The sequence below is a fragment of the Corylus avellana genome, chromosome ca9 (assembly GCF_901000735.1).
Source record: "Corylus avellana chromosome ca9, CavTom2PMs-1.0".
Taxonomy (NCBI): Eukaryota; Viridiplantae; Streptophyta; class Magnoliopsida; order Fagales; family Betulaceae; genus Corylus; species Corylus avellana.
Genome location: NC_081549.1, coordinates 11,977,003 through 11,996,431, shown reverse-complemented (window position 1 = coordinate 11,996,431; position 19,429 = coordinate 11,977,003). Strand labels below are relative to the sequence as shown.

Here is a 19,429-nt window from a genome sequence, read left to right as displayed (position 1 = left end):
ACCCAAAAAAGCCCTAGGATTTTCTAGTTCCTTTTGCTCTTACTAGCTAGTAGGTTTTTTTGTATACTTATTGTATAACTGGGAGCACTTTACGCTTATAATGATATCTCGACTACTTATCAAGGAAAACTGTAGCAAACAAAACAACAATTCAACACCAAAATCTCGGTTTTCCAAGCAGCATTTCAGGGGGAACAAACAATTCTAAGAAGCAGATAGAGGGATGATGCTTATTCTTACTTGCAACTGAGTGCGAATAAGTTCCAGCTTTGATACCTGAAAAGGTTTAAGATCAGTAAGCAGTTACTAATATGCAACTTTAATCGTAGTTACAGGGCTACGATTTATAGCATAATAAAAACAGAACCATACTTGGTCCTGAAGTGCTTCTTTAAGCTGGGAAATCAATGTAGCCCTAGTTGCTTCTGCACTCTCAAGTTGCTCAACACATTGTTTAAGCACATTTTCCTGATCTTGCAGCTCGTCCACTATGACAGGTTCCTGCTGATTTCCTGATGTCATTACCAGCAAAAGGGGGCAAGGAATCAACAAACCTTGGCAGTAAAACAAAATACAGTAGAAGGCATAAAAATGTCAAATGGATTTTAGGATGTCAGAAAACTGAATTACATCTACCTTCCAGCACAGTATTATGATCAACATCAATACAAGGAAAAGAATTGTTAATCTTCAAAGCCAATTGAATAGATAGAGAGAAACTTTCAGAAAAGATACTGAATTGTGTGGGTGTGTGTGTGTATATATATATATATATATATATATATATATATAGATATATGTGTATGTATGTTTTTTTTTTTGATAAGTAATGTAGTATATATCAAAAAAAGCGCAAAGCACCTCTAAGTACACAATAATGTATACAAAGGAACACAACCAAACACCGTAACAAACCAAAAACCCAGAAAAACCCAATCAAACCAAACACCCAACCAAAAAGGAATACAAGAGACCCAACCAAACCCCAAGAAAAGCCCTAGTGCATCTCAAGTGGAACCCTACTGCACCTCAGGGGGAAATGAAAAAGCATTTTTCGATCCCAAAAATCCCCGCCGACGCCGGTCCTTCACCGGAGAGATGGAGCAATCTAGATTATTGAGCTCCCTCAACCCCTTAACCTTAGAAGCAGAAACTTCAACCTCAGCAAGCAGGTCCTTGTTCTTATGCAGCTGCTTTGCGACTTTTTCCTTCACCCTCCGGGTATAAAACAGTTGGGACGAGGATATAGAGGAGTAAATGGGAGTACCACTCTCTGTCATGCGAGGAAAAGGACGGCTAAGACTCCTCCCCATCTCAGCCGCCCCATCGAGAAGGGAAGTAGTCGAGAGAGAAGTGCATCCCTGTGACGAGAACAAGGAGGTAGTAGCAGGGGAATGAAGACCCAGCTCAGCCACCCCAAAGGTAGGTGAGACAGTAGAGCCTACTTGAACCTCCACCGGCACAGAGGGAACTAGAACAGGGTCCTTTCCCTTAGAAGACAAGGAAGAATCCTTCAACACCACCGGAGAGGGAGAGACAGCTCTCGGACCAAAGAACCCACAACGAAACAAACCTTTCGCCGGAGAAGAAGGACGAACAACCAGTTCCTCCTCCCCCGAAAAAGGAACCTCCCTATCCCTGCAAAGAGGGCTCGCCGGAGAGTCCACCTCCCAAGGAACAGAGAAGGCCTCCTTGAGAATAGAAAGACGAGCCGAATCAGAAATCTCCGAAGACACAGTCGCACCCAGGCAGGCTTCAGGCATCGAAGAAAGAGAACCCTCCCAGTCCTTGCGCAACGTGCTCGCCGGTAAATCCTCCACAGAATGGAAAGAAGTAGCCCCCTGAGAGGACCCGTCACCGGCAGACCCAACAATCTCGCCCAAAACTCGCACCGGAGAGAGAGAGAACACTGCCGGGGAAGACCCATCGCCGGAATCCAAACCGGTAACCTGCAAACTCAAAGAAGACCTAGCCAACGGCTCCAAAAACTCTTCAGAGACTAGAGGAATCCCAGCAGAAACAGACTCCAAAGGTAATGAAAACGAGTTATGGACTGGATCCGAGTAATCCGGATCCAAGTAATGAACCGGATCCAAATTTTGACCCAAACCCACTTCAGAGACCGACCCGGAATCACAACCCAAAGCAGAAATTGATAGGCCCAAAAAACGAACCCTTTTACTCCTGCGATTGGGCTTCGAGACAACCCCAGCACGGACCCGGTCCAACTTACGTTGGATTTGCCCTAGAAGCCTCAACAACCCACTAATACCGATCTTGCCCTTCTTCTTCTTCCTCAAACTCACTGACCCAGCCGCCTCCGCCAGAGGAGAAGGCAAGCTCTCCAACGCAGAGCAATCCACGGCAGAACGCAACCCCATACCGTCATACTCCGAATCCCAACAAGACGACCCCGGAAGCAAATCGAGAGACCTCGGATACTCAACTGCTCTCGCCTCGACGCCTGGAGAAGATCGAAGGACATCCACGAAAGACCTCCCGGAGTCGACCCCCAAAGAAGGACCATCCATGAGAAACCCCGCCGAAGATGGAACCCCAAACTCCGCCGTACCATCCAACTTGATCTGTGCCGCCAACAGTTGCCGAAGCTCTCCCGCAAAACGCCGCCAGCCCCTCCCAAAGCGTCCCTCCGGAAGCCAAATGACTCCCTTACGACCACCCTCAGCCAACACCGATACCTCCAAGAACCTACTGGCCTTATTACCTCCCCCGTGGACCATCGTGGCCTTATCACCCTCACGGTAAGATTTGGCAATTTCTTCCTTCACCTGAACCTGAATCGCCGCTTCCACCGTTTCCACCAACCATGACGAACACCGAATGCTCGCGTAAATATACCCCACGAATCCTTTTCTCCTTTCCTCCAGACGAAGGTTAGGACACCCAACCTTTGCCGAAAGGCAGAAGGTTTTAGCTTCAAAAGAGAAGCTGCGTTCCATAACTAATGCGCCGAACCCTAACGCGCAGCACCAGCTGCGCCACCGTTCGCAGAAAAAAAACTTTCAAAAATTCAAATTTTGAAATTCATCCGAATCTAGAGAGAGAGAGAGAGACATTCTAGAGAGAATGTTTCCTTTAAAGTGTAAATGTGTATGTATGTATGTGAGCCATGATAACCATATTACATGCTCAGGTATAAGTGTGCAGGTAAAATTAAGCATTGCATATGATGTTTTTAGTTCAAAACATCTCACATGACATGGAAGCATTCTAAGGAATTTCTTTGACCAGACATGTTCGTTGGGAACTTCTAAACAATAGGCACTTCAAGACATCTTATAACAATTCCTACTTCATGTCATGTTCCACACAGGTACTTCAAATAAATCGTGTAGATGTAGTTATCAAAATATCGTGTAGATGTGCATGAGCAATTTACATTCTCAAGGGGATGACAGAGACTATGACTTTGATAAGTCAAATGGAGGAGAAGAATATATGTTGCCAACTCCACATGAATTGCAGCAATTTGATTGGGATCAAGGCTTACTTGAGTTGAATTGAGTTGTATTTCCTAAACACTCGGTAACATTTCTTCTTAGCATGAAATACAAGTGAACTTTATATTCTATCGGTTCTGATGTTATATTTGAAAATCTAAATTCTACACCATAAGGATCCAATGAATAAATCCACCAAAACCATGACATGATGCATAGTGTTTGCGTAGGAGGTTAAAAGGAAAAGGACAAAATGTATTTTGGCCTAAAAAATAAAAGAAGTGAGCAGTATGAAACAATAAAAATCCATTAAGAGCATAAATATCTAGGCAATATATGTCAAAAATGCTTCACAACAATCATGGCTCTCACCAAAGTACAATGATAAGTCTGAATCAATCACAAACAATACCACTAACGTCCTAATCGATCACAAACAATATCACTAATGTCCTAATCGATCACAAACAATACCACTAACGTCCTAATCAATCACAATCAATACCACTGACGTCCTAATCGATCACAAACAATACCACCAACATGAAAAAAAAATCGTGATTACACAATAGACACATAGATTACACAAAACAATTTCAAGGTGAAGGGGTTCAAGGACAAACTTGTCAACTGCAAACCAGCTAAACCTGATGCAAAGACACTCAATCACCTAATCCAGAAACTGTCAAGGCACCTTAATGATAATTTGACATCAGCATTAGTAGATTACACGTGCAATATTTATTTCAGTTGGACAATTTTGTACCCTTGAGTCTTGACAGTTAAATTTCTGTTAGACAAGAAAAAGAAAAATCTTTAAAAAAATTCAACCACATAAGACGCAGGCTAGGACAATGGATATAAAACTGGTGTGCCTGGTCATACCACTGTTTAACATAGTACATAAATCAGAGAGAGTGAAACTGCTAAACATACAATAATTGTTTCAGCAAAACACATCCATCTCTACATTCTTGAATTATACGCACTTGATAAGTAGATCAAAATGCCAATGAAAAAAAAAAAAAAATTGATAAGAAAACTTCATTTATTAAAAGCGTAGAAGGCGCAACCCAAGTACATAGTAAGTATACAAGAAATACATCTAGCTAGAAGAAAAGAAAAAGCTCAAGAAAACTTGAAATATTTGAGTCAAAAGCATATTTCCAGAGGTAAAGAGTCTTAAAGGAAAAATCCTTTAAATCCCCCATCGCCTGTTCATGGTCTTCAATACATCAATCATTCATTTTCTGTCAAATACACCACATAGGCAAAATGGAACCAGCTTCCACAGAGCAACATCCCGAAACATACCACATTGACCATTCCCTCAAGCGAGAAGGTCTACCACTTGATTAGGCATAACCCAAGCCAACACCACAAGGCTGAAAATGGTATTCCATAGGGCACTACTAGCCATCTCACAATAGAGTAAAGGTGACCCACTTGACTCCCCACTCTTCTTACACATTGACTACCAATCAACTACAATGAAATGTTGCTTTCTAAGATTATCCATGGTTAGAATCTTCCCTGAAGTTGTTGACCAAGCAAAAAAGGCCACTCTCAAAGGAACCTTAGTCCTCCAAATACTCTACCGAGAGAAAGGAGTGCCATCGTTACAAGCAAGGAAACGATAGAAGGAGCTAACAGCAAACTACCCTTTCTAGAGGAAAACTACCAAATCTTGTCATCACCATCCCGTCTCACTCTAACTGAGTACAACAAATTGAAAAATGAGGCAAAGACATCCACCTCCCAATCATAAGCCACTCTAACAAAGCTTACTCTCCACTGAATAATCACCAGAAAATTCCAAGTGAGCCACTACTGAAACAGCTACTAAAGCATCATGCACACAAGCAATGCCATATAAATTTGGAAAGGCTTCCTATAGGGCCTTGTCCCCACACCTTAGATCACGCCAAAATCCAACATTGGCGCCATCCTTTACCTCAAGCCTAGTATGACTTGACAATATCCCCCAACCCCTCCTGATATTCTTCCAAGCCCCCATCCCATAAGAACCAACAGGCTAATTAGAACACCACGCACAAGTTGCCAAATTTGGAGTCTATCACAACTCTCCACCATGCCTCTCACATAGCACCAAAGCCATTTTCTCAACAGACCACGATTGAACTTCAACAAGTTTCAAACACCCAACCCTTCCTCAGAAATTGGAGAGCAGACCTAGGACCAACTAAGTAAGTGAAATTTGAACTCATCACCAAGCCTACCCCGTAAGAAATCACGATGAAGCTTCTCTATACAATTCACAACACCCACGGGGAGAGGAGAGCTAGTGCTTTGAAACCAATTCTTCATCAAATAGATTATATTCTCAAATAGACACATGGCTCTCCTACAAAAGGTGACAGATCCTACATATCATATGTCAAACACTTCAAGGTTACTAAACATCAAAAGTATACTTTACTCCAAGGCCTAGTTTTAATTATAGCTTACTCATCCTAATTTGAACACTAAAGATTCTCAACAACAACAACAACAAAAAACTATAAATCTTACATTTGACATCAATCATTATTACGTAACTCAAGGAATTTAGAGCTTCATTTTAGAAGAAAATTGCATGCAGAAAACATCAAACCTATAGCAGAACTCTTACCTTGTATTAGGATACTTTCAACATCTTCCTCAATTTTACCCACATGACGTAGAGTGGCATCACACTTGCTCAAGGCAGCTTCTTCAGTAGGATGCTCATCAAGTACGGATTGAAATGCAGTTAATATTTTCTCTGGGAGACCTCCAACAGCCAATTTCTGAAGTCAAGATAACCAAAAAAAGGAATAACCAAGATCAAAATACTTAACAATGCAGCAGAAAAGGTCACAGATTAGGATCAGATGCTATCAGCTAAGTTCTTACAATTCTAACCGAGTGTGCATCCCTCTTCACTATCTTGATAGGAATTGAACTCTTCCCATTGCTCACAGACACAGGAGGATTCTTACCCAGCATTTCATCTTTAAGACTTCTCCCTCGAGAACCAAAAACCTTCCTTTCTTCCCATATGTCAACCTGAGGGTGGGGGAGGGATTGTGGATAAATGAAATAATGAGACTAGATGCATAATGGAAGAAACATTCACGAATCATGAAGCAGCACAAAAGATAAAAGAGTGGACACTAAACTGTATTACTCCAATATATGACACCATTACTTGCGAAACTTTTGGCCATGGGATTATAAGCCGTAAGGCAGAATTGTTACGCAATGCAATTAGAGCACTATTCACAAAAGGGTGAAGCCAAGAGAGCTTCTCTCCTAAAATGTCGGTCTATGACATATTTCTGCAAAACATTCCATCATGTTTACTAAACCACTCTCTAACTGAACTGAAAAATAATTTTGGGTGGTTCAAGTGGTAAGGGGGTCGAGTTTAATCTTACCAAAAAAAATTAAAAAGAAAGAAATAAGAATTTTGAAGGATTCCAATATATAACACATCAGCATCATACTATACTTTTGAAATATACAATATATTGAGACATCCAAATCTTAAATTATACTCCTCCCATCTCAAAAGAGATGACTTTCTTTTTAGGTTATCTCAACCTATATGGAACTTTTTTTAATGAATTATAAATTTATTGAAAGAAAAGGGCAAAGGCCCATACACGAAAAGAATACTAGAGAGCCAATCCCCATATAGGCTTCTACAAAAAATTATCCAGATCTACCATATTTGATGAGGAAAATTTAGGAACATATACAACAGCCCAATCCAAAAGACATCTCAAAAAAGAGGAATTTTTTTTTTTTTTTAAGTAAAAAGAGGATTTTAAAGAAAGCTTCTTAGACTTATTGTCCTCAAAGAGACTCTGAATCATTTCTCTCCAAATGGACATTAAAAAAACTAAAATAACTTTCCAGATTGCCTCTTTGGGATGTTCTTGCCCCTAGAATAACTTTCCTTTCTCAAACTAAATGAAACTTTTTAAATTAGTTTCCCAATACAAAAAGACCAACAAGATTCTAGTCATGTCATCTCTAATACAAAGCCAAAGACACTTTAAGAGGATCACTACATTTTCAGCTTTTTATTAGCAATTGTTCATTTCAAACATATCAACTATTTTGTGGTGGATGTAGTGGTATTATACAACTCACCTTTTGGCCATAATCTTCTTATGTGTTGAAAACTCAAATCCTAAAAACGTCCAATACTATAGAATGAACTGTAAGATTGAAAATTTACCAAACTGAGAACATCAACAAAAGTGTTAGTGTTGTTGCATGCATGTGTATGTGTGCATAATACTCCCTCCATGCTCAATTGAGTGATACTCTTTCCTTATCTGTCTGTCCCAAACTGAGTTGTCAATTCATAAAAGAAAATTACTTTTTAACTTTTTCAAGTTACCCTTACATCTAACATACTAAATGCATAAATGGCACCAGCTTCAATTCATTAGAGGAATTTTTTTTTTTTTTTTTTGACATTCCCACACAAAAGTGGGAGGGTTGCATGCAAGTGTTGGTGTTGTTGCATGCATGTGTATGTGTGCATAATACTCCCTCCATGCTCAATTGACTGATACTCTTTCCTTATCTGTCCGTCCCAAACTGAGTTGTCAATTCATAAAAGAAAATTACTTTTTAACTTTTTCAAGTTACCCTTACATCTAACATACTAAATGCATAAATGGCACCAGCTTCAACTCATTAGAGGATTTTTTTTTTTTTTTTTTTTTTTTTTGACATTTCCACACAAGAGGGGGAACGGGGGATTCGAACTAGTGACCTCCGCTTCATGAGGCATGGCCTCCAGCCTATTGAGCTTTGAGAGGAATTTGTCTCAATACAAAGGCAATTTTGTAAACCCACTATTAACTAAGATGTGTTACGTACGAGAATAAACCCACCATTAACTAAGTACGTGTGATGTAGGACATTGTTCTATTTGGACATTAGTGTTCCTTGGAAAACCTCTAGATATAATGGTTTTTTTAGTTAAAAGGCTAGTTTAAGGGTTAAGGAGGGTTATCAGTTGATTTTTTTTTTTTTTTTTTTTTTTTGATAAGTAGGGTTATCAGTTGATATTACAAATGAAAACAGATAAACAGAGGTGTGATGTACAGGGGCTGTGAGCAGTAACTCACAATCTATGGTACTTGGCAGCTAACATCTGGTGGGGTTGGTGTTGCACACCAAATTGAGAAACTTCAGCAGATTTTTTGGTGGGGTGGAGTTGGTGACAGTTTAAATTTCATCTCGCCAAGTGGTATAAGATTTGTGTTCCAATTTTCTCAAGTGGTTTGGGGGTTAGAAGCCTAATTAGTTTAAATGTGCTCTCTTGGAGACACGGTCATGGTCTTTTGACACAGAAAGGGAGGCTTAATGGATAACAGTGGTGGAAGTTAAATATGATAGCATGTGGGGAGGGGGTGCTCCAATGATGTTGTTGGGTCCTTCAGGGTTAGGTTGTGAAAAAAACACAAGGGAGGGTGGACAGTGGCTCTCCATTTCCTTAGAAGAGCATTTGGAGAGAAAATGCTTCTTCAAGAGGGGCATTCTTTGTGTGGACGGTGGTGTTAGGGAAGATATTAACTTTGGGTATCTATGGATAACCATAGATCATCTTCTGCTCTACTGTGATTCGTGGGTTTCAATCTTCAGTCCTTTTGGATTAGAGCGGGACATGCACCAAAGGGTGGTGGAGTTGTTATAGCGAGCTGGAGAGGTCAATTTGAAAGCCGCTACAATTTAGAGGCTTGGAGGATAACTCCTCTATGCTTAATGTGGTGCATTTAAAGAGAGCAGAATGCTTTAAACTCCAAAGATTGTGAGAGAATAGTGTTAGAATTAAAAGCTATTACGTTAAAATCTTTTTATGTTTGGATGGCAACTTACATCAGTTCTAGGTTTTCTAATTTTATAGAATTTATGGATTTGTGCTTCTTTTTTTTCTCCCTAATTGGGGTCTCTCTTGTATACTTCTTGTATAGTTGAATTGCACCCCACCCCTTTGAGCTTTCTAATAAGATTGAATTACTTATCCAAAGAAAAACTGGTGGGCTTCCTAGGTTTTGTAGAATAGGTTTAGTGGTTGGGGCTTGAGAGAGGTCTGAGTTCTATACAAAAACTGAAGTAAAAGCATATTGTATTCTTAACTTATCGGAATTTTGTGGACTCTGACTAACAATGTCCCAAAGCTGCTACAATGTTGGAAGTCTCAAGGTGAGGACATTCCAAAGAGCCTAACTACAAAGTTATTCCTATGTTTTTAACATGGAGTATTTGGAGAGAAATGAATCAGTGCATCCTTGAGGACTGTAAGACCGTTGTGCTTTGTTTAAAATCCTCTTTTTTGAGATACCAATGAGCTTTAGCTCAAATGGTTTTTTTTTTTTTTTTTTTTTTTTTGATAAGTATAAAAGCTTTAGCTCAAATGGTAGTTCCTCCCTTTGTAGCAAGGTGGAGTGAGGTCGTGGGATCAAGTTTTACCAGGTGCGTCAAACTTGCCAATTAAAAAAAAAAAAAAATCTTCTTTTTGATATCTCTCTTAGAGTTCGCATACAAGGAGGGCTTCACTTTTTTTTCAATAAATATATAAACAAAAAGAAAAAGAAAATGTTGCAAAAATATAGAGAGAGAAAATATTATAACAAAGAGGATTGGGAGTTCAGCGGAGAAGAGAAATAGTTTCACCTACAAACCACGAAGCGGTTGAATTCCACCCCTTTTTTATAACAAAGTTAACAATATGCAAGCCTCAAGTCACTTACCAGTCTGGTTACCACTTTCTTTCCATGTTCATCACCATTTTCATAAACATGCCTGAGAGCTGAAGGAAGAACTTTCCAGAACTCATTAACAAACTCACTGCCCTTTCGCCTACTATTTTGCAAAATGTCATTAGCCAAATACAGAAAAGAAACACGCTGCTCTCTCTGAGAAGAGTTGAACAATTTATCCCATGTTTCAACAATCAGTTTTGCCTTCTTCCGGTGAGAGATACACCAACGGGACAGAGCTGATCAAAAGTTTAAAGAAATACGCACCACAGTATCAAAGGGAAAAAAGAAAAAATAACTTTTTTTTTAAGGAACACAACTGTCAGCTTAAAAGCAAATCAAATTATAAACCATTGAGTGTAAGATGTTTAAATTTTGCAGTAAAAAATGTCTGAAGATATTTGTTTTCCCTCAAAAGTATTCAATTGCTGAGTAGAGAAATCATGCAGAGTATGCTTCACAAGTTACAAACAATACTAGACTTTGATAAAAAAAAATACACCAGAATTGTTCATATTGACCCTTGAACTGAGATAGGGTTCTAATGATTTTGAAGAAATGCTTATCTGATGTTAAGGGAACAAGTTTCAAATCTGAGCCGAATTTATAGTACATCATTATGTGTTAAACACAAAAGCGTATAAAAGCACAATTCTTGATGACATCCAAACTCAAAAGGGCCTTACACAATACATTGAAGCTATCATGAAAGTGTGTATCTTTGCATGGAAAATGATAAACAATTAACATCTAAGATGTTTATATGAAACGCAGAGAAAAAAATCCATGGGAGAAGATATAGAGAAGAAACAAGAAAGCCTACTATTAACATAGAGGTGATGGGCTGGCAGAAGCTTCATGCAGTTTAGTATCAAAATCTTCTAATATCTATCACCTAGTAGATAAATCAAATACCTATTGGTATGAATATGCAACTAAAACATTAAGCCAAATCATCCTTTTCAAATGACTTGGGATCCACTACATGAATTCTACCCATGAGTACATATACATTTTCAATAATGTCTTTTTTTTTGTAAGTAATAATGCATTAAAGAGCGCAGAGGGGCGCAACCCAAGTTCACAGGGAGTATACATTTTCAATAATGTCTTAGATCCTTGTGTAAGTATTTTCAATGTTTTCTTCAAGTTTTTTTATCAAACCTTAGGAGTTAGGAAAAATTCCTCCTTCTGTAACCCCTATTTAATCAATGCAAGAAACTAATTTCCTACACCAAACAGTTTGCTGTCCAAGAGCAAAATCTATCTCTTCGTTTTTCTCCTACTACAGTTGGATTTTTGTTAGTTATTGTAACGACCCAGGAAAAAGAGCTAGCCATATCTGCGCTATTATCCCAAAAGGACTAGTCTATTTAGAGCTTCCCTAGAATTCATTATAAAGCATAATTTCACCTAGTAACTAGGCAATGTGGGACTTAGCATCCATGACTATCTTTATAAACCACTCACTTTATGTGGACTTCATCTCATCTTCCCAATATGGGACCGAGGTGTCACAAACTCCCCTTCTTAAATTTTTTACGTCCTCGTAGGGCCACGTCATTCAGTGCTTCAGTACCACACGACCTAGCATTACTAGGTGGCTCTGATACCACTTGTAACAACCCAGGGAAAAGCACTAACCGCATCAGCGCTATTACCCCAAAAGGACTAGTCAATTTGAAACTTCCCTATAACTCATTATAAAGCCTAGTTTCACCTACTAACTAGGCAATGTAGAACTTATCACCCATGACTATCTTAATAAACCACTCACTCTATGTGAGCTTCATCTCATCTTCCCAATATGGGACCGAGGTTTTACAATTATGGGTTCTAATAGTCCGTATAATTGATGAATAGTATTAGTTTTGTGAAAAGCATGACGAAAATCTATCAATCAATATAAGTGAATTTAAATTGGTGTTTAATCTTCCTATACCTACTGCCAACACTAAAGGAAGCATGTTGGGTCTGATTTCTTCTCCTAAACGACATGAATAAGTGTCTTAAGAGGATATATCAGATCTGTCCTTAGTGTGGAAAGTAATGTTTAGGAGGATAAAACAATGGAAAAGAATGAATGGTTTACGAGAGTGTAAACACTAGTAATTGTTGTAAATGTTTGCTTGGGTTCCTAAGTAAAGAGTATTGAACTATTGAAGCTAAGGAATGAGGTAAGTAGATATGATCATACCTTTGATCTCTTTCAAATGTCAATGTAATGTTTCCCTAAGTTGTTTTCAAGGTAGACAAATGCAATGTTAGCCTTTCTTTGATACCCCATTTTACGTATCAAAAACTATATGTTGAAAAGAGTTCAAATGCAAGGATTTTATGTGAATGCTTCTACTACGTTATGAACAGGTTATAAATATGTTATGTTACTTGATGAAAGTGAATGAAACGAACGAAAGAAAGAAAGGTAATGATTTTATAAATGCATGAAATATTTTAAATTGATTTGTTGGCCATATGACTGATGTGTGATAGTACCAGAGCTAAAGAGGCGGGGGCAGCCATCTTGAATGGTCCATTGGGAATGGCTCACTTGAGTGCACCATAGTTTATCGAGTGATGTCCATATCCTAGACACAGTTCCACCTATGGCCACTGAAATGGAACCAAGATCCTTGTGATCACCAACCCTCACACACGGCGTAATTGTGTGTCGGCCACCCAAGAGTTTAAAGGAAAGAAAAGATTTATGATGATGAATGTTTAATTGTATTTTGATGTTTTAAAACTCAAACTTGTTTTCTAACATTATTTACTGTATGTTGTATCTACTTACTAAGTATTCAACTCACATTTTGTTTTTATGTTTTAAACCAAACCAGATGATGTCATTGAGGGTTCTATTGGCCAAGGGAACTAGAGTCAGAAGCCCATGCATAGGAGAGGAATGGAATAAGTGCACCTAGCACACTAGTTGTTTGGTTTCAATACACTTTCTATAATAAGAAAGAACATTTAAATTTTATGTTTTATGAGATGAGTTGTAATGACATTATGTGATGGTTTTAAGTTTTAATTATTATGAGACTTTGGATTTATTTAATTTTTAGTTTATGGAATTCTTATATCCTCATGTTTCTGATTATGAAATGTGTAATATCGTCTTCCTACTGGAAGGAGGTGTTACACCTATCCACAAAGCTTTCTGCCTTTAAGCCACATGTTTTCAAACCTAAATGACGATTTGCCTCCCTAGAAGCCACCACAATCAAGGAGAATGGGAAAGTGGTATGAGCACAATCTATGCAACCTTTTTGAAATAAATGGGGAAACTTAGCTTCCCACTCCAAAAATACAAGAAATCTATCAATTCTTGACCAAGGAAAGTCCTAATTATTGGACCTCGTAAATGTCCCCCTTACTAGGAGAAGGTCTATGAGGCCCTACTCAAAAATAGGATCAGAAAACTCCATAAGTGCACGACTAAAACGCACTACACGATTTATCACTAGGAAAGAGGGTGATTTTAAAGTCACTAGAAGGGGAGAAAGGAGAAGAGAACATAAGAAGAAAATCAAGAAAATGGATCACTAAGGGAGCAAGCCAGCCTGTAGTCCATGTGAAAAGCGTGTACAAAAAGAAATGAACTAGGTCCCCTAGATTCCTCGACAAATCCTCAAAACATCTAGCATTCCTTTCCTTCCAAAGGCACCATAAAAGACACAAAGTAACCATCTTCTACACCACAACGCTACGGGATTTTCCACCCGACCACCAGCTAGCGAACATGTCCTTGACGCTTCTAAGCATGACCCAACTCAAGTTGAAGCGAGAGAAGATAACAACCCACAAAGTGCGCACAACCCCACGATGAAGAAAAAGATGATCCACCGACTCCCCTTCTGATTCACACATACAACACCAATTAATTACAACAATACCTCTCTTCCAGACATTATCCAAGGTAAGAGATTTCCCAAGGAAAAAGTCTCCCCCAATACACCGTGGCATATTCCACCAACTAAGCAAACTAACCATCTCATCCCATAAGTACCTTTTATCACAATCATAATTATGCCTATAAACCCCCGCAAAAGCCTAAGAGAAACCATCTTCGACATTGAAGGAGCAAGCAACAGAACACTCCTCGACACACTCTTCAATCTTCTCCACCACCCTCCTATCCCATATAACCAAAATACCGTCGGAAGACCCTCTAGAAGGAGAGTAACACCAATCCATATGCTAACACTTCCACAAACTTCACACTACACTGCTAGAAGTGAGTTCCAACTTGGACTCCTACAAGCAAATAATATCCATCGTCCACTGTCTAAGAAGATTTTGGACTCAAGCCCTTATCACCCTCGTTCAAACCTCTCACATTCTAAAGAGGATAGCACCACCATTGGTCACATCATAGTTTACGGAGCAAACTAAACTTCTTAATTCTCTATTGCCTCTTTCTCCCAAATTGGAGCAAGATGAATAGGGAGGACAACAGACCCCAGGAGAGGGATGCACTGTGTGCACTACAACCTCGAGGTCCACTAGCGTACCACCAGGTTGGGTGAGGTCCATCAGCATGTTTTGTGTCCCAAGGGGAATAAGAGGAAGGAATAGGGTGGACAACAGCCCCCAGGAGAGGATGGTATCGCTTGCAGTACAACCTTGAGATCCACCAACGTACTGCCAAGCTAGGCGAGGTCCATTAGCATGTTTTGTCTCCCAAGGGGAAGAGAGATCAACCCAGCCACTCCACCAGCGAGATCTAAGGGAAGATGCACTGCAGCGGAAGCCCCCGAAGAGAGCTATATTGCGCGCTCAACAGCCGTGAGGACTGACATCAAGTCCACGGGCGTGCCACTAGGCTGGGCAGGTCTCCTCCACACCACCGCAAATCCCTTACCCGAGGTAGATGGGTCTCCAACCCATTTTTTCTTCTTAAAACGCAATCCACATGAGTCCTTACCCATGTAAAAATGATTGCAAGTTTTGTTCTTCAAAGCCCACTTGAGACTGGGCTTAAGATGGACCCCCTAGGTAGATAGGTTGTTAGCACCCGAGTCCACTCCAACTCGTTCTTTCTTCTAAAAACCCGATCAACCCCACCTGACGTTGGGCTTAAGATGGACCGCTTGGGATTTAAAACCCGATTTGGTCCTTTCTTTCTATTTAGGAAGATTACCCACAATTTGGGGCCTTAGAACCCTCCAGGAGATCTGAGATTGAATCCAGTCTACATCAAAGAATAAGAAGTTTAAGGGATGAGAGGTTACTACCACCCATAGACCCTAAGAACCTCCAATGGACCAAGAACAAATAATGCCGAAGAAATTGAATAGAATATTACGGACAATTGTAAACGCAACATGCTCTAGAAGAAAACAGCAATTAGGGAAACCATAGATGCAACTCTAATGTCACAACCAAAATATCAGGGAGACGAGTAATTCTGGCTGGTACAATAAAGTAGACTGAAAACATGAGAGAAATTAGTTATATATGTTCAAATGCTAACTCTGCCGCAAAGAAACAGGTCACCCTTCCTCAAATAATTTTGGAACCACATATGAACTCCATGTATATGGTGAATCTATAACCGAATGCCACACAACATGCCATGAATCAGATATAAGTATGGGGATTTCGTTGCAGGATACATTCAATGCTTTGTTGCGAATTGTTGAGTTTCGACAATTTCTCAGCTAAAATCTGTCCATCAAAATCGCCGTTGCTCATCCTGCTGTTTCACAAGCTTTTACATACCGTGCAGAATGTCCTATATCTTACAAAAAGAAAGTTACTTTTCTGAAATGTCAAGAGTAATCCTCCTGGCTTTCAGCAAAAAATAAAGGCAGAAACAAAAACAGTTAATCTTTACAATAATAGGAGATTCGTTAACAAGAATGAGTTGAACATTGGGTCGTTGTAAATGTTTCAATCATACCCTGGCAAATTAAACACACACACAGGCACATATACTCCACTTTACCAAGAATTAGTAGGCATCAAGGTTAGTCTCTACGTTTCACATGCCATTGTACCAACTAAACTAAAGAACAACAATTTTTCATTGAGTGAAATTTGAAATTGTTTGGTAGAATTCAGATTATACCGGTTGAAAATTCTCCCTGAGGAGTCGTGAAAGCCGGGGCTGGCGTCGATTTGTGGGTGAACTGCGACAGATGTTGGGGTCTCTCGAAGCCAAGTCTGGGTCGCTGGTCTCTGATGAGTCCTCGCCGGCGGGGAAGCAGAAGGGATAGACCTGAAGGCGTCTTCGTCTGGGCGCTCTTTTGCGGATGTAGTGCGTTCAAAGATCGGTTCTGCCGCGAAACCTGCTGGGTTGACGTCGATGCTTCTGAGTCACCTGGATTTGTTCCCGGTGGCGGAGTGCTATGAGCCGGGGAACGTTGGTGAGGAGGTGAGAACGGCGATGGAGAAGCAAGCGAGGATGGTCATTCGGGATTCACTGAAGAAGATGAAGTCTGGTTCAGCGGTGGAGTCTGGGTCAGTGAAGAAGTCGAAGAAGATTGAAGGTTTTTCGTCGTTCGTTGGCAGAATAAGACTCTAGGGCGTTTCAGAATGGAGGTGGACCGGGTCAAAGCTGGATTGGAAAAAGGGTCTCAGTTTGCTGGGCTGGGCCGGAAGTCCAAAGGTATTAAGCGTTAGGAAGAACATTGGGCTGGGTCTGAATCCCAATTTCTCTTTTGGGTTTAAGCCCATTACTAAGAAGGCTAGAGTGCCTGATTCTGCAGGTCTTGGGCCCATCTCTGTCGATTCGGACCCTGGGTTTCTAGCAGATGGGCCTGTCTCGAATCATGGCTTGGATCTAGGTCTGGTTCAGGGTTTCGATCACCTTAACTCTATGCCTCCTTCTATGACGCCGTCGTCGGCTATTAGAATCTAGAATTGCTTTTTGAAGATGGTAGGCACTACGAACTTTGAACTCTCCATTAGTGGTGGCTTTCCAAATCAACACGTCACTATTATTGATGGAGCCAATAGGAAGTTGGCGTATAGCCTCAACCGTACCCACTTCAAAAAGGTCCCCAAGCCGATTTGTCTTCCACCCTTTAGAGTCCCAATCAATTAGATCTGCAACTCTAGCATCCTCACTTTAACTTCCCCTCAGTTATTGACTATCAAGAGCTGAATTACATGGTAACCACTTATCCTTCCAAATACGTATTTGACATCCGTTCCCCACCCGCGATTGTAATCCCTCTAAAAGGAGATCACGTGCAAACCATATACTTCTCCAAACATATGACAGTCGACGACCCAGCTTAGCATCGATGATCATACCTTGCGGGAAATACTTGGCACGAAGGATCTTAGCCAAGAGGGACTCAAGATTCTAGAGGATATGTCAGCATTGTTTCGCCAATAAAGTCTTGTTGAAACTTTCCAAGTCACAAAAGCCCATCCTACCATGGCTTTTGGCAAAACCCAGCTTCTCCCATCGTATCCAATGAATTTTCGAATCTGGCTCATAGTGATAAGTGACTCCACCAATATCTCTGCATCATACTATTTATCTCTTGGAGTAGTGACTTGGTAGCACAATAATGCTTATACTATAAGTAGGAATAGATTGGGCGATTGCTTTTAGCAAGATTTCTTTCCCTACTTGTGACACAAATTTATTCTTCTAGTTGCATATTCGGCTCCAAATTCTTTGATAAACATAAAAGCCGCTCTCCATGAGCACCCTACCATAGCTGGCAACCCCATATATTTTTCAAGACAATTTGTTGCCTAGACTCCTGACACTAACAAGATTTGACGTTTAACATCAGTCATGGTATTACAACTAAAAAAGATTGAAGTTTTCTCTTTATTTAGTCTTTGTCCAGAAGTTTTCTCATATTTATCAAGCATCTCTTGCAGACGAGTCCATTCCATGTCATTAGCCCTACAAAAAAGTAAACTATAAGTGATTAATCCTTACCATTCCTCTAGCAATAAGGACACATGTGATCTCTCTCCTTCTTTCAACTGATTGCAACATAGCATTAAAAGCCTCCGCACACATAATGAATAAATAAGGGTATAAGGGGTCACCTTGACAAATGCCACAGGATGGAGAAATATGGCCATGTGGACTTCCATTAATTAGAATGGAATACGAGACAGAGCTGATACATTTTTGAATTAATCGAATCCATTTATTCCTGAAGACCATTCTATTCATTACCCCTTCTAAAAAACTCCTCTCAACTCGATCATACACCTTACTCATATCAAGCTTCAAAACTATGAAACCCTTTTCCCATTTCATGGTAGTATTCATAGTATGCAAAATCTCATAAGCTGCTAAAACATTATTAGAGATGTGTCTCCCCGCTGCAAAAGCACTTTGGTTTGGTAAGATAATATGGGGAAGCACTCGTTTGAGTCTATTAGCAAGGACTTTGGCCACTAATTTATAGATCACATTATAAAGACTTATGGGTCTAAAATCAATAACTCGGGTGGAAACTTTTATTCTTAGGAATGAGCACTATAATCGTATCATTGATAGTATCAAAAGATCTACTAGAATTTAAGTAGAAAAGGACAATTTGACATACCTCATTTTCAATCACTAGCCAAAATTTATGATAGAAGCACAGATCAAAGCCATCCGGTCCAGGGGACTTATACGGTGCCATTTGTGAGATAGCAATGCATACTTCCTCCTGAGTAAAATCTAAGGCAAGTTGGTCATTCATATCACTTGTGGATTTTTCTTCTAGATCGACTAGGCAATCATCCCCACTAGTTGGGCTTGAGGACGAAAAAAGAGCTTTGTAATAATCCATGAAAACATTTGGGCTTGTACAATTAACCCCCTCTACATTGATGATCTTTCCAATTTGATTGATTTTCCTATGTTGGCTTGCATACATATGAAAAAACTTTGTATTCCTATCACCACTTTGCAACCAAAGCAACTTCGCCCTCTGCTTCCATTTTAAGTCTTCTCTCTCAAGCATATCATCAATTTTTGCTTGATTAGACTTAATCTCGCCTACGGTATCAGCTGCTACTCGCCCTTGAAGAACTTCATTCCTTTCAATTTTCTTTTTTAGCAACACAACCTGTCTACATGGACCTCGTTGTTTACTCCATCTAATAAGTTGATGCTTGCATTGTTCGAGTTTACTTCGGAAAATATCCAGAGGGTCCCCTTCAAACATACCAACTTCCCAGGCTTCTTTAACTACTTTATACATTGTGTCATTGACCAACCAACTT

The 19,429-nt window shown here is 39.8% G+C and overlaps 1 protein-coding gene across 2 annotated transcripts in view; it reads right to left on the bottom strand.

The window, feature by feature from the left end:
- The window catches only part of LOC132161773 (uncharacterized), a 31,529-nt gene extending 14,751 nt beyond the window's left edge, over positions 1-16,778 (bottom strand). Inside the window, exons 1-7 of one of the 2 annotated variants that reach the window (XM_059571955.1) lie at positions 16,305-16,778; positions 15,850-15,974; positions 10,220-10,467; positions 6,357-6,509; positions 6,094-6,250; positions 373-512; positions 241-276 (exon numbers count right to left, since the gene is read on the bottom strand). In XM_059571955.1, coding sequence (XP_059427938.1) covers positions 241-276; positions 373-512; positions 6,094-6,250; positions 6,357-6,509; positions 10,220-10,467; positions 15,850-15,928 — 813 coding nt within the window. In that variant the 5' untranslated portion in view covers positions 15,929-15,974; positions 16,305-16,778. The remainder of the gene's footprint in view (positions 1-240; positions 277-372; positions 513-6,093; positions 6,251-6,356; positions 6,510-10,219; positions 10,468-15,849; positions 15,975-16,304) is intronic. The other variant, XM_059571954.1, reaches the window with a different exon arrangement.
- Positions 16,779-19,429: the final 2,651 nt, after the last annotated feature.